The 14866-nt window shown below is 48.8% G+C and overlaps 1 protein-coding gene across 4 annotated transcripts in view; it reads right to left on the bottom strand.

Annotated features, from left to right (window-relative positions):
• Positions 1-474: 474 nt before the first annotated feature.
• Positions 475-14866, bottom strand: part of POP1 (POP1 homolog, ribonuclease P/MRP subunit) — a 45850-nt gene continuing 31458 nt past the window's right edge. For 2 of the 4 annotated variants that reach the window (XM_038555139.1, XM_038555140.1), the window contains exons 15-16: positions 12311-12652; positions 9200-11448 (exon numbers count right to left, since the gene is read on the bottom strand). In XM_038555139.1, coding sequence (XP_038411067.1) covers positions 10794-11448; positions 12311-12652 — 997 coding nt within the window. In that variant the 3' untranslated portion in view covers positions 9200-10793. Of the gene's footprint in view, positions 642-5525; positions 5694-9199; positions 11449-12310; positions 12653-14866 lie in introns of those variants that run through there. The other 2 variants (XM_038555142.1, XM_038555141.1) reach the window with 2 other exon arrangements.

Genomic DNA, 14866 nt, shown 5'->3' with positions numbered 1-14866 from the left:
CCCGGGTTGCTCCTCCTCATCCCCACCCTCTTCCTCACTGAAGTCTCTGAGACTGGGTAGGCACTGCTTTGACCATGATTATTTTGATCCCGATACCTTAAGCCCATGTTTTCCAAGACACTTAAAAGGGGTCACTGTGAGAATCCAAAAGGTATGGGAGAGACACAGGCGCAAAGACAGGGTGCGGTGAGCCCTTACCACCGAGCATGCTGGCTAAGGACGCTGGCAGGTGTGTGCTTGATCCCAGCTAGCCGCGTGGCCCTGGGTGGCCCTGTTACATCTCTGAGCCTCTATAAAATGGGGGTGATCAAACTCAGAATTGCCATGAGGATCAAAAGACATTATCCATGTAGAATCCGCCAGGGCGCCGTGAGGGTGCACAGCAAGTGCTCCACAACCATAAACACAAAACACTTGTGCCGCTATGACTCCCGAGTCTCACTTCAGGTTGATGAGGTACACAGCAACTTTATTTCCATTTTATTGACAAGAACACGGAAGGTCCATTCACTTCAGCCACCTGCCTCCTGCCTTTCAGCCAAGGAAGGGAGGAATTGAAGGCAGCCTCCTGTTCTTGCGGCGCCCCAGGCAGCAGCTTGAAAGGAGCGTGGAGGGCAGAGGGCAGAGCGGCTGTGACAAAGCTAGAAGCATCAAAACACAAGAGGAACGAGGAGATGCAGAACTTCCTTCTGGCAACCTGTTCTCTGTTCCTTCATGGATTTTAGACTCTTTCTAAAAAATTCTTTTTCCAAAAGAATAAAAGGCCCTGCAGGAGACCTTCATCCTGGTGCCAGCTCTGCTATGGGGCCACCAGGTGACTGGGTGACCATCCTTGCCGCAGGACTTGGAAGGGGGCCCCAAGAAAATGCTCGTCTGCTCTGGGCCTCCCGGCGTTCACCCCATCACCCAGCGGCACCCCCGAGGAAAGCTGTGCAGAGGTCACCCTGCACTGCCCTGGGCAGGTGTGTCACCGTCTGCCCTCAGAGACTTCCGGGAAGGAGGAAGAAAGGACAGAGAACTCTGGCCTGGGGGTGACAAATGGAAAGAAGATCTCTCGACTCAATCGCATGAACGGGAGATGAACATGAATCCTTGCTGTGCCTGAGCAACTGCCTGAAGAGGCCGCACGGGCAGCCGGGGGAGCAGCAGGCTCAGGGCGACGTGGGCTGGGGAGCCAGGCCCCCTGATTTATGGGCCACACTCTAAAACTTAAATGAGCAGAGGCTTTGGGACCAAAGTACAGGGCAGAGAGGGAGGAGAGGCAAATGCTTCATGATGACTTCTCTGAGTTCGGAAAGGGGACACTCGGCGGTGTATCCACTCCTTTCTGGGGGAAGGGGTGCCTATGGGTGTGCTTTCGTGTTTTGCTTTTGGCTGATGTTTTAAACATGAGCGGGCCAACTGGGAGACGTAATCACAGGCCTTTCGTAACTGCCTAACGACGGCAAGATGAATGGTTTGGGTGGTGCTGGAGTCATAAATAACAGCAGCATATCAGGGCAAAATTAAAGAGTGAGCAAAGCGAATGAAATCAATCTACTGGGATTGCAGGACCATCTTTCCTAGGAAAACATCAGGATGAGAGACTCGAATCCTGGGCCAGAAAGAGCCACAACCCTCAACACTCTTCACATGGCCCCAAAGCAGCACGTCATGGATCTTGAAGCGCTTGAGGGCAAGTCCAGGCCAGATTCATGTTTGTCTCTAAACCCTCGGGCGCCCAGCACGAGCAGCAGGCGTGTCATGCCTGGATGGATGAGGGATGGCAGGAGGCACTGCATGGCAGGCTGTGATGAACTCAGCCTCGAAGTAAGCTGATTTGTGCTCAAACCCTGAATCTCTGTCTTTCCAGCAAACAAGACTCTCTAATCCTCAATTTTCTTGTCTGTAAAATGGAGGTAATAATAAAAATGTGGCTGCAAATATTCACCGGAATATTGCACACAAAGCCTAGCATATGGCAGGTACTCGGTGTTCCCCCTTTATCGTTACTAATGGTAGGATGAAGCAGCTAGAAACTAAAAATCCATTCCACAGGCTGAACTGCTTGAACTAATTTTTGTCACGCCTCGGGGAGATGAAGACCGAGGAACCATGGCTACAATAATGGAGGTGTCCTGCCAGGGTTTGGGGCTCCCTGGCCATCCCTGCTCTTTGTTTGACTCCATGGTTACCGCAGGCCTCTCCTCCCCCTGTCCATTCCCCCTGGACTTCGGGAAGTATCCACAGATGTAGCCTGGGAACATGGAGGACACCCAGCCCATAGCTGCCCTTACCTCCGGCCCCTGAGGAAGGTCAGGAGGGGCAGAGCCCTCTGTGATGATGCTGGTCCAGGAGAAACAAAAGCCCAAATTGCAGCACTCATGGACCTGTACTGAAGGCCCACTTCTCTTTGGCTGCCACTTCCTTCCCCAGGGTGGGGAGTACCCAGCCCCAGTAAGTCCATCTGTAAGAGTGACAAGCTTTTTTGGGGAGCTAGGCTCTGCCCTTGGTAAGAAGCCATTCCTGCCTTTCCAAGGAGACTGCTCTACAGGCCACTGACAGGCAGAAAACAACTAATGATGCATAAAGGAATTTTATGGCATGAGATATTTAGGCTTTGCATGAGGGCCCAAGTTCCAGGAGGATCTTCTGAGGAAATCCTCCTTTTGGTCTGGAGCCTCCTGCCATGTTGGAACCTCTCAGCCTGGTGGGGGTACCCTGAGGTCTTCAGCCTACCTCCTCTCACCTCCCAGCACTCAGGGGTCTGAGGGCCAGTTATTGCCAAGCTCACTCAGCGTTTCTCCCCTGATAAGGGTGGGTCCCAGCACAGACACCCCTGCCACAGCTCCCAGGGCAGAGAGACAAGTGCTTCCTCAGAGGCCAGTCAGGCTTGTGTGGGCATGATGCGGGTGGACAGGAATGACTCGGGGCCATCCAAGATGCTTGATGAGACCAAATGCAAACAGACGCTCTGACCGCTCTCTGTAGACGCTTTGGGCTCCATCAACAGGGAGTTAGGACCTGGCATCCCAGACACATCTCTCCAGCACCTCATGGCTGAGAGGCAGAAGAGAAACACTACCTCAGGCGCTGCCGGAGCACCCCCAAAGTTCAAGGTCATGGGAGCTTGCAGGGCCTGGCAAAGTACCATAAACTACTTCAAGAAACATCTATTAAATGCTGGAAGAAACACAAGTTCCTGACAGAATATTTAGTAGCCAGAAACTAGGTCTCGCTATTATAACAAACATTTAGGTCCCACTAATACTTAACACTGAAAAAGAGTGACATTCACATTTGTGAAAAGTCAGCATCAAAAATACCAGAATCTTAGGTTTTAGTGCAGGTCATGATCTTAGGGTCATGAGATCGAGCCCCACATGGGGCTCCACCCTGAGTGCAGTGTCTGTTTGAGATTCTCTCTCCCTCTTCCCCCTCCTGCTCATGCTCTCTCTCTCAAATAAATCTTTAAAAATAAATCAGAATCTTAGAAGTGGTTAAAAACCAAAAGATGCCTATCCTGGTGATTCTCAAACATGATCCCAAGAATGGCCTGTGTTGGAATCATGTAGGGTACTTAATAAAAATGACAGATTTCAGGGCCACACTGCAGATGCTCAGAAATTACTGTTTTTAGTAAGCTCCTCAGATGCTTTTGACATAACCTGGTTTGGAAACCACTGACTCAGTCCACTGCTCCTGAGACTCTTCTGTGACTACGAAGCCCCTGGTGATCTAATTCAGATGCAGACTTGTTTTGGGTTTGGGGTTCAGCCTGAGAGCCTGCATTTCTAATGCTGATGCTGCTGGTCTTGGGACCACACTGTCACAAGTAGCAGGACTGTTCCCCAACCTCCTCCATTTTCCTGAGGAAACAGTAAAACTGAGCTGCAGGCATGGGTGCAAGAAACAAATGAGGCAGGCAGGGGATAAGCAGAAGGGAAACTGCAGGTTCAGCTGGGCAAGCATGGTGGGAAAGCCAGCCCTGAGACAAAACATCTGCACTCGGGTATTTTCTTACCAGACGAGGAGGGTCTTAGGACTTGTTTCCTAATGACTGTTGCAATCATACAGTGGGAGATATTTAGAACTACTCCAGGCAGTCCTCGCCAAAAGGAGAATCAGCTTTTTTTTTTTTTTTTTAAGATTTATTTATTTGAGATTGATCAAGAGCAAGCAAGCATACAGAGGGAGAGGGAGTGGGAGAGAAAGAAGCAAACTTCTTGCTGAGCAGGGAGCCCTATGCAGGGCCCAACTCCCAACCCCGGGATCATGATCTGAGTGGAAGGCAAACGCTAAACTGACTGAGCCACCCAAGATTCCAGCTCCTTGCACAGATCCTCCGAGTGCTCGCAGCAGCCAGACCCTAACCGGCAAGATCACCTTCACATCCACATGTGCACTACTGGTATTTATTCCAGAGTGCTCAACACCTGATCCCTTCCTCCCGCTTCCGCCATACCAGCACAGGGGTGCCTGTGCGCACACACACCACTGGGCTCCTAGAAAGTTGCGACAGGAACAGTCAGTGGTCTACTGAGGTCTCTGGGCTAGATATCTTTCACCCTGGCTCACATGGCCTCCGTGCACTTCTTGTCCAGCCCTCTGTGCAGCCACCTCTGGGCACAGGTGTGGCCCCAAAGCAGCTTGCTCTCACTGCCCTCTCGTTTATGCCCTCGGGGACTGCCACCGGCCTTCCTTCCGCGGACGCTCACCCAGCAGACTCAGCCCTTCTGGTCCCTGTGCGCACCTGGAGGTGCAAGGAAAGGGGCCGCCCTCCGCAAGGGGACAGAGCGGGTGAGCAAAGGCTGCCTTCCCTCCGCCACTGTGCAGGGCGGCGTCCGCTTGCCCCCAGGGAGCCAGCGGACTAAGACGCTCGTCGGCTCGGCCTGGGCTCCCCCGCAGCTGGCCGGCTCGGCCAAGTCTCCCGTTCCCCGCCCTGAGGTCACTTCCTACAGTAAAGTACCCCCAGGTAAGCTGTCCGAGGCTCTGCTTTTGAAACGACCACTATCCCGCAGGGGCGGAGACGTCCGGAGAGCGGGGCCCGGGGACCCAGCAGAGGCGCGCGCCCCACGGACGGCAGCCCTGCCCGAGGCGCACGCGGTGGTGTCCGAACCGCGGACGCAAGATCCGTTGTGACCCGTGGGAAGCAAGAAGGAAAGCTCGACAACGAGGTTGGTTTCACTTCCTCAAGTCAGGAGCCAAAGCCCCGAAAGCGTGCGGCTCTCCCTGCGCCGAGCGAGGTCCGGCCGGGGCGGGGCGGGGCGGGGCTCCCGGGGGCGGGGGCGGGGGCGGCCAGCCTTGACCGCCCGGGGTGGCGGACGGAGCGGGGTGCTGTGGGCGGGATTCGTTTGTCAGAAAAGAGCTTTAAAAATGGTTTCTTGCCGGGGGATCCCTGGGTGGCGCAGCGGCTTAGCGCCGGCCTTTGGCCCAGGGCACAATCCTGGGGACCCGGGATCGAGTCCCGCTTCTGGCTCCTCCTGTCTCTATCATAAATAAATGAATCTTAGAAAATAAATAAATAAATAAAAGTGGTTTCTTACCTAGCTCCTTCTAAAAAATCACTGAGTTCTCAACGAGGATTGCAACACTATGGCTGCGCCGCCTGCAGCCCGGGGCGTGGTCCTGGGACCCGGGGTCGAGTCCCGTGCCGGGCTCCCTGCATGGAGCCTGCTTCTCCCTCTGCCCAGTTTTCTTTAAAAAAGATGAACCTAGAAAGAGCACAGGCTTTGACAGCAAATGGATCTGATTTTGAATGCTTTGTCCTCCAGTTATTAGCTGTAGGGCCTTAGGGACATTCTTCAACCTCTTTCTATCAGTGTTCTTATCTATAAAGTGGGGTCATAAACGTGCTTGCATGAGGTTTAAATGAAAATGGAGGGGATCCCTGGGTGGCTCAGCAGTTGGGCGCCTGCCTTTGGCCCAGGGCGTGATCCCGGAGTCCCGGGATCGAGTCCCACGTCGGGCTCCCTGCGTGGAGCCTGTTTCTCCCTCTGCCTGGGTCTCTGCCTCTCTCTGTCTCTGTGTCTCTCATGAATAAATAAATAATCTTTAAAAAAAGAGAGAGAAAGAATACTGAGGACCTGTAACTTCACAATTGCCACCCCCCCCCCCCCCGCCCCAGGCCTGCACAAGTGAACGGGGTTTTAGTTCCCCCTTTTCCCGAGTAGGCTGTTCTCTCGCGAGGTCTTGGCACCACCTAGTGGCCCATCCGTCCATTGCAATAGTGCCTGGGATAAAACAGGATCGTACTTCTACTATCAACAAGCTCTTTGGTTAACGCAGCAATTCGACAAAAATACACTACATGCCGGGCACGGGTTAGGGACCCAGCTAGAGCCTGAGGGGCAACAATCATCAAAGAAGACACAGGTCTCCCCTTCCTGAGGCTCACAGCCTAATGGAGTAGACAATAAATAAACAACCAAAGAATTATTCTACGTTGTGATGTCATCAAGAAATAAACTCCTTCTGGGATAGAAAATAATGTAGGCAGGAGGAGGCCTCTCTGAGAAATACGTCATCAGCTTGGGAGGCTGGGAGGAGAGGGGATGGGGGTACAGAAAGTACAGGAGGAGGGGCAAGAACGTTCCACGAACACAGAGCACAGCGCATGCCCGGCTCTCCAAGTCCTGGACGTACCAAGCTTGGCTATTCAGGAACCAGAAGGCCAGCGATTGGAGGGAGGAACTAGGAGAATTTCGTGGTTTTTTTTTTTTTTTTAATTTATTTATTCATGAGAGAGAGAGAGGCAGAGACACAGGCGGAGAGAGAAACAGGCTCCATGCAGGGAGCCCGACGTGGGACTCGATCCCGGGACCCCAGGATCGCGCCCCGGGCCAAAGGCAGGCGCTAAACAGCTGAGCCACCCAGGGACCCCCGAATTTTGTGTTTATAAACATTTCCTTAAGTGAATGCACACAAATGGTTAGGGGGGATTCTTCCGGAATAGTACCGGGTTAAATTTTAGTTTTAAAAAGGCAGGGAAGGGAAATGCCATTACCTAAACTCGGCTGTTAGGTTCAGCAGGACCTTACCCACAGCCATCAGTATCAGCTGTGTGCCCCACTCAGGACAGCTTACACCTGCTACCACCCTGCATGTTTCCTCATTACCCACAGAGTTTTTGTGTCCTTACCTTGCTACACTGGAACCTTGTATCAAAAGTCTAGAACAGTGGTTCTCAATCCCTGCTGCAGGTCACCTCCGGGAGCTCGTAAGAATCCCAGTGTCTGGGTCATGGTCCTCACTAGTTAAATCAGCATCTCTGGGATGTGAGCCTCAGGCACCAGAGCTTGAAAAGCTCCCCAGGTGATGCCAAAATGCAGCCAAGGTTGAGAACTGATGATCCGAAAGGATACTCACCAAGAGAAAACAAAAGAAAGAAAAAAAAAAAAGAAAACAAAAGATACCTCATTTTATATTCCCAAGTAGTGAAGGTTATGTAAGTAATGAGCCAGGCTGTTTTCTCTTTCAAGACCAGGCTTCTCCCCTGGTGGACACCCCCACTTGGGGCCTCCCAGCCCTGCCACTATGCTCTCATCAAGTTCCTGCCCAGCTATTTCATGGTGCAGTCTACAGACCTGTGAGCTGCGAAAGGCACAAGAGTGGTCAGGTTCATTCACACCTTCCTAGGGTGCAGGGCTCCAGAGCCAGACCTCCCAGCACTGCAGCCTCAGCCCAAGCTACACGTCAGAAAAGCCTTGGGTCCCACCTGAGACTGCTTTCTGGGCTATCAGCCAATTCTAAAGTGCAGCCAGGACTGAGAGCCATAGAGAAGATGGGACTTGTGCCTCTGAACTGTGGAGAGGCCTGCAGTGGCCAGAGTTGCTGTGTTAACTAGGGGTGCTGCTCTGAGGGACCCCGGTTGGTCTTTGTTATGTACTATTACCTCCTAAGCAGCCCAGTCCTGACCAGTTAAGGCTAGGATGAGAGTCCATCCAGCTGTCACCTGCCCATCTCCCCTCCCCTAACCCCTCCCAGGCAGTCAGCAGCCAGTCAGCAATGCTGCAGTGAGTTCCTCATGGGTCCGTTACCTACAAACTCCTTATTGCCGATGAAAGGAGCACGAACATCAGGTTCATAGAGCTAATGAAGTTCTGTAAGGAATGGGCGACGTGTGCTTAACCTGCACTGGGACCGTGTGAATTTTTAGATGAGCAATGACTGATGCTATTTTTCTGAAAACTACTGGCACACATCTCAAGGCCTAGAAGGGTATGTACCAGAAAGGTGACGTCTGGGTCGTGAGAATCCAGGTGATTTTAACTTTTGTTGTTGTTGCTCATCAGCATATTCTAGGTTTTCCATGATGAATATATATTAATCCAAAAATATAGTAATATTTTACTATGTGTAGTAAACATTTTAATACGTGTAGTATTTTTTAAAAGCTGAGCATAATCACACAGAATCAATTGTTTCTTACAGAAAGAGGTATACAGCTGGTCTCTGGGTGCTCAGATCACACAACTACACTTTTTAAGACACTTCCTGACTTTGCAAACCCGGGAGACTTTGCCCTCACAAGAGGCCAGGGGCCACATTGTACTTTTTTGGTAAATCTGCGACACAGGAAGCATCAAAATAAACACATTTATTCATTTTTTTGCTGTAGAGAATAAAACGCTTTCCTGTGTCTTTTTCAGAGGAGAAATGGATACTTCACTGGGTATGTGCAGATTTTGTCAGTGTTTTGCAAAGTATATTCCATGAAACTAGTTTTCCCTGGACAATAGATATGCCCACCACTAAAGAGAAATCGGTGGGGAAAGGGGGAGTTCTGTAAAAGATGGATTTCCTTCCCACAGGAATCTGCTGGGCCTTGCCTTCACTCATTTATTGTGCATCTGTAACAGGGGCTTGTAGACTACAGCTCTCCCCAAATTTATTTGGGCATCACTTTCCGGAAAACATTTCCAGGGACCAGTGCTCCCTTGAACAGGTTTTCAGGATCAGGCACGTTCAGGGTGGTATGGCCGTAGACGTCTGTGGCTTGAACAGGTTTTCGGAAACACAAGTCTATCCTTTCAGCACATAGTTCTTTGACCTTCTACCACAAAGCAGAGTAAGTGTGCCCTGACCCCCTTGCCTGGCCCTCACAGGCACTGAGCTTAGGTGACTCACAGTGTGCTCAGGCTTCTGCCATGGGGCAAGCTAAGCCTCAGATGAAGTGGCTTAGAGCCGAGAAAACAGACAAGGAATGGCCCAATAAACATTCACAATTGAACATCAAGCAACATTTTAATTTATTGTTTACAGACACCACTAAGTTACACTATTTTTATCAGCCTCCATTTTGGTTGGACACCAGTACAGCCAGAGGCATGGTGAGAGGAAAAACATCAGACATTTTATTAGCTACTGTAATACTTGCTGTCTCTCTAGGCAACTAGTCTCCCCCAGAGACATTTCTACCAAGTGCTACTGCAAAAACCCAATACATTTACACGGAAGAATGCCTCACTGTACATTTAAATTAAAAAACAAAAACAAAAACAAAAACAACCAGTTCAGGCTCTGCTAGAAAACGTGTGGTAGGAAGATAAGGGTCTGAAGGTGTGAGATGCATATAGTAACTAAAAGTGAACGAATGAGCACCTAGTTTCTCTGCAAGTGAAAAAAAACAAAACAAAACAATGGTGACTGCACTCCATCTGTGGGGCAGAATGAAACCTCTCTTTTACACCCTGCTTGAACATCAGGTGGCCATCGTGACTGCATGAGTGTCTAAAAGTGGCCTGTCATTTTAATCATCACCTTGCAGAGAGGTAAACATTGCATGGTCCAGCCACGTTCCCCAAAGTGTGTTCCTAAAAACATGATTCCTACAAAGTGCTCCTTGCAAAAGGAGTTTGGGAATTAAAAAGATTTAGATACTACTGTAGGCTGTTATCCACTTCCTGGAGAGGCACAATGTGTATTATCACATGGAAGGTTCTAGAAACCCCTTATAAAGAAATGCTTAAAAAGAAACGTTAAACTTTGTTTAACCCAGAGTTTCCCACATCAATCTGACATTGGAATCTTTTTTTTTTTTTTTTTTTAGATAGCACATTTCATAGAACGTATTTTGAGAAACCATCCTCTATGGCTTTGAGAAACTCTTTGCAGAAAAAAAAAAAAAGCACAGAAAAATCACGTAACTCCTAGGATAATGTGTTGATCAATAGCAAAGAGGACAACAGATCCTAAAGATCAGAACCCCATTCTGATTCCACCCCAACACCTCTGCCATACACTGAATCTGCCTGAAAACAGGCAGCAATAAATTTTCCACAACTTCCTTCCACATGGTGTCAAGTGTTAGGCATGCTGACTCCAGTATGGAATTGAACACAGTCCAGATGGGGAAGCCCTATGTCATGCACAAGAGGCCAAGTGTTGATAGCCTTTCTCTCTTCTGTAACAATCAAGTCATTAAACAAACCTTGTTGCTTATTCCGTGTCTACAAGGCTTTTCAAATACACTTGACTGCCCTTTGTTCCTAATAAAAAAGGAACAAGAAAACGTACAGAGCATCTAATTGTTTTCAGCAAGAATGACACAAACCAAGAAATCAAAATGTAAAAGCTTTTGTCTGTATAACCAAATAATTTTCAAATGCTACAGGGAAAGGTGGAGGAAATCCATGAGATAACTGGAATGATGTTAGTATTCTATCATTTGCATAATACATAATCTTTTTATTCTCATTTCCAAGGAATTTCACATGATATTTCAAAACAGAAGATGGTGAAAACAAAACTCTCCAATGGTGGGACCTGGCAAACAAACAGTATCTCTACGCTGCCAGGCTGTCCACCAGCGCTCATACATCCACAGCAATTCTCGCAAACCGATACTGCAGAGAGGCGGGGGGCCTCAGCAACACGAGGCCCCTCTCCGCTGCCGGCTGGCTGGAGAGCATATCCAGCAAACCCGTCAAGCTGACAAACCCCAGGGCTTCTCCGCAGCCGACAGCCATGGAAAAGTCTCCCTGCGTGACAAAGCCGAGGAGAACTCTGGAGCAGTGAGACGTCACAACAGGGAGGGGGCCTGACCACAAGCCCAGGGTCAGAGCTTGGTCCCTGGCTGTAGGGTGCCTTCCTGCCAGACCCTCAGGCACACTGCACACTTGGTCCTGCCTCTTCTCTACTCTCTTCTTCTCTTTCTGTTTCCGTATCTTGCTCTTGAATGGGTCACTGTGCTTGCATTCCTGGGGCCCACAGTATAGCCGATCCCGACTGAGCTGGAGGAAGTCCTCCTTGGCTGGGACACAGATCATGGAGTGCGGCTCAGGGTTGCCCTTCCTCAGCAGGGACAGGCTGACCCACACCAAGGCCCTGGGGAAGCGGTCCAAGATGGCCAGGCTGGCCGCTCTGGTCATTGCTGGCTGCCCGCTGCCGGGAGCTCGCTGGGGTGCCCTCCTGTCCCTGGAACTGGGCCCACACCAGGCTGACAGCTGCTTCAGTGATTTCCTACTCCTACGTGAAGTGGGAGACACACATTTGAGGAGAAAACATGCAATCAGAAGATTGGGCACTACTGGAGTTAACATGATTTTTTAATACTCTATGTGGGAAAGCATAAAAACTAATTTTTTTACAGTTAAAAACAGACATTAATGCATTTTTGTATATTTTTCTTCTAATGTGTCTACTCTTCTTAGATACTAAAGGACTAAAGGTTTAAGAAATTGAAGGTAGAGAAAAATAAGAGAATCTAAGGCTGAGAGAGACAGTTCTAGGAAATGAAGGAAGGATATAAAGTTATGACATGAGTATAAAGCAAGAGCACTTTTTAAAAAAATCTAAGCACAGAAGAGAAGGAAACTATGAAATACCACCAAACAGGCTGCAGCAGGACACATTTCGTACAGTGGCCTCTCTGATATAACAGTGTTAAAACGAGCAGGTACATCACTCATAAATTCAGATCATTTGAAAGGAACCAGAAGAAATCTGATTCAGGGATATAAAGGGGAGAATGCTTGCTCAGAGTCTGCAGAGGGAATGTTCCTCATTACCTAGGGTCACAGACGCAAGGGGACTGCTCTGTCAGCAAAGACTAAATTAAATAGGTCACAGAAAACAATAGGTTTATGTCTAAGGATGACAATACTTTAAATCATCTGGCCAGTTAGTACTGTGCTCCAAACCAATGTGACTCAGCTGTGTCCCCGAGCCCTCTGTGAGACACACATGGCAGGACTGGCTTTCCCCTCCAGGAAGCCCAGGCATCCCTTTGGGCTTTGCATTAAGGAACGAAGGTAACGTTTACATCCTGTAGTCCGGTCAGAATGAAAACAAGACAATCTAAACGACATCCAGGAGTCAGGACACTTACCTAAGAACGCAGAGGAGACTGCCAGTGGCATCCTGGCCTGTAACCAACTTGGTCCCCACCTGGGCTGGGCATTCTGTGTCCATTACTTCTTGGGGCTCACTGGACCTGCTTAGAGATGCACCCCCTTCATCAGACAGCTCATCAGTGTGTTCAGGCATGGGAGCACAAGGCAACCTGTCTCCTCTCAAGGCATTTTCCTCACCACTTGGAAAGGCGGCCACAGAGGATTCCTCTTGGGCCTGGACTCTTGACTCCCACTCTTGAGTTAACTGCTCCCAGGGACAGCAGAAAGGTGCCAGAGTGCCAAGCTTAACATAATTGGGTCGTTTTGCAGGAGGGCGCCTAGTGAAAATCAAGGGGGAGAACCAATTTTGAACAATTTAGGACTGAACCATTAAAATAACTACGGCCATTGTACTACATCTCTACTTAAAAAACAAGCATACTGGAGCGCCTGGGTGGCTGAGTCAGTTAAGCATCTGCCTTCGGCCCAGGTCATGATCCTGGGGTCCTGGGACTGAGCCCCACGCGTCAGGTTCTCTGCTCAGTGGGGAGTCTGTTTCTCCCTCTCCCTCTGCCCCTCCTGGCACCTCCTACTTACGCACACTCTCTCTCTCTCAAATACATAAATAAAATATTTTTTAGAAAAACAAAAAACAAAAACAAGCATACAAAAAAATTTTTCCGGGATCCCTGGGTGGCGCAGCGGTTTAGTGCCTGCCTCTGGCCCAGGGCGCGATCCTGGAGACCCGGGATCGAATCCCACGTTGGGCTCCCGTTGCATGGAGCCGGCTTCTCCCTCTGCCTATGTCTCTGCCTCTCTCTCTCTGTGACTATCATAAATAAATAAAAATTAAAAAAACAAAAACAAAAACAAAAACAAATTTTTCCAAATATGGTTAAAGAATAACAACCAACTCTACTGGCCAAGCTTGTTTCCTGTGGTTTCAATGACAAAAGGTAATATGTCCCATAAAGCAGCCCCATGTAGCCACTGCACAACTCCAGGAAGTGCCATTCCTGAAAGACTCCAAATACATGCTGTCCCTGGACTCATACAGTGATGTCCCTGAACATGAAAACATTCTAAGTTCAAAAGGAACAGAAGGGGGTGGCTGTGAAGTTTCCCCTCACTCGACTTGTAGCTGGTGAAAAATGGTCCCGGGGTACTAGCCTCATTCAGAGACCTTTAGAAGGAAGTAAATGTCCCAGCTGCCCTATAAGAGACCGCGTCATTATCAGTTTCTCAATATACCCTTCCAGAGACACTTTATGTATGTATGTGCAGACATGTACATATTTTTTTTAAGATTTTATTTATTTATTTATTCATGAGACACAGAGAGAGAGAGGCGCAGAGACACAGGCAGAGGGAGAAGCGGGCTCCATGCAGGGAACCTGACGTGGGACTCCATCCCGGGTTTCCAGGATCAGGCCCCGGGCTGAAGGTGGTGCTAAACTGCTGAGCCACGTGGGCTGCCCTACATATTTCTTTCTGTTTCTTACCCATCTTACATAAGTGGTGACACATCAGATACAGTACATTTTGCTTAACTTTTTTCACTTCACAAAATACCTTGGAAATCATTTTATATGAGCACATTAAGAGATCCTTCATTGTTTTCTAAAAAGCTGCATATCTTACTCCACTATTGGATCATACCCTAGTTTATTCAGATAGTTCCTTATTAAAGGACATTTTGGTAGTCTCAAACTTTAGCTTCTATATACAATGCTTCAGTGAATGACCCTGAACACAAGTATATCCACTGGTAAGTTCCTGGAATGGAACTGCTAAAGCAAAGACTATTTAGCATTTGCAATTTTGAGAGAGATTTCCAAAGTCACAGGGTGATAGCAATCGACTTTTTCAGCAATGGACGAAAGAAGGAGAACCTCTGAGAAATACCACAGAAATACCATGAGAACCAGGACCCCAAAACATACGGAGCAGCCTGGCTGTTGGACATTCTGGGCTGGAAGACTCTTAGGGAGTCCCAGAACCCTGCCCTCAGATTGACAATCTCCTGTGGGACAGGCCCTGACATTCCTTCCCTCACATGCTTCTTACTATGTGCCATGCCCCAGGACCCCAAATGAACATGAACCTGAAGACCTAATCGGGGGTTCAGTTTGAGCCTACACTCTGGAGTTTGAACCAAATATGTTCTGGCCTCCCAAGAGGGGTAACTGGTAAAAAAAATACTCCCAGGATACTTGCCTCACCCAAAGACCTTTAAATGGAAGTGAGAGGGAGGGAAAGAGGGAGGGAGGGAGGGAGGGAGGGAGGGAGGGAGGGAGGAAGGAAGGAAGGAAGGAAGAGAAAAGAAAGAAAGAAAAAGTAAAGAGAAAGAGAAAATGGTGCAAAAACTTCAAAGTATTCAACATCACCAGAAGCAAACAAAAAATTAAAACAATAAGATGTCACTTTTTCCACCCATCAGTTTTTATCAATAGTAAAAGTTGGTAATATCCTGTTATCGGGAGTGAGGGGAAACAGGCACCCTCTGAACTACAGGTGAAATCCTAAATTAAAACAAACAACACTCGTCAAGA

This window comes from Canis lupus, chromosome 13, assembly GCF_011100685.1.
Source record: "Canis lupus familiaris isolate Mischka breed German Shepherd chromosome 13, alternate assembly UU_Cfam_GSD_1.0, whole genome shotgun sequence".
Classification (NCBI taxonomy): domain Eukaryota; kingdom Metazoa; phylum Chordata; class Mammalia; order Carnivora; family Canidae; genus Canis; species Canis lupus.
The sequence above is the reverse complement of the archived record's forward strand: the minus strand, read 5'-3'. Positions and strand labels throughout refer to the sequence as shown.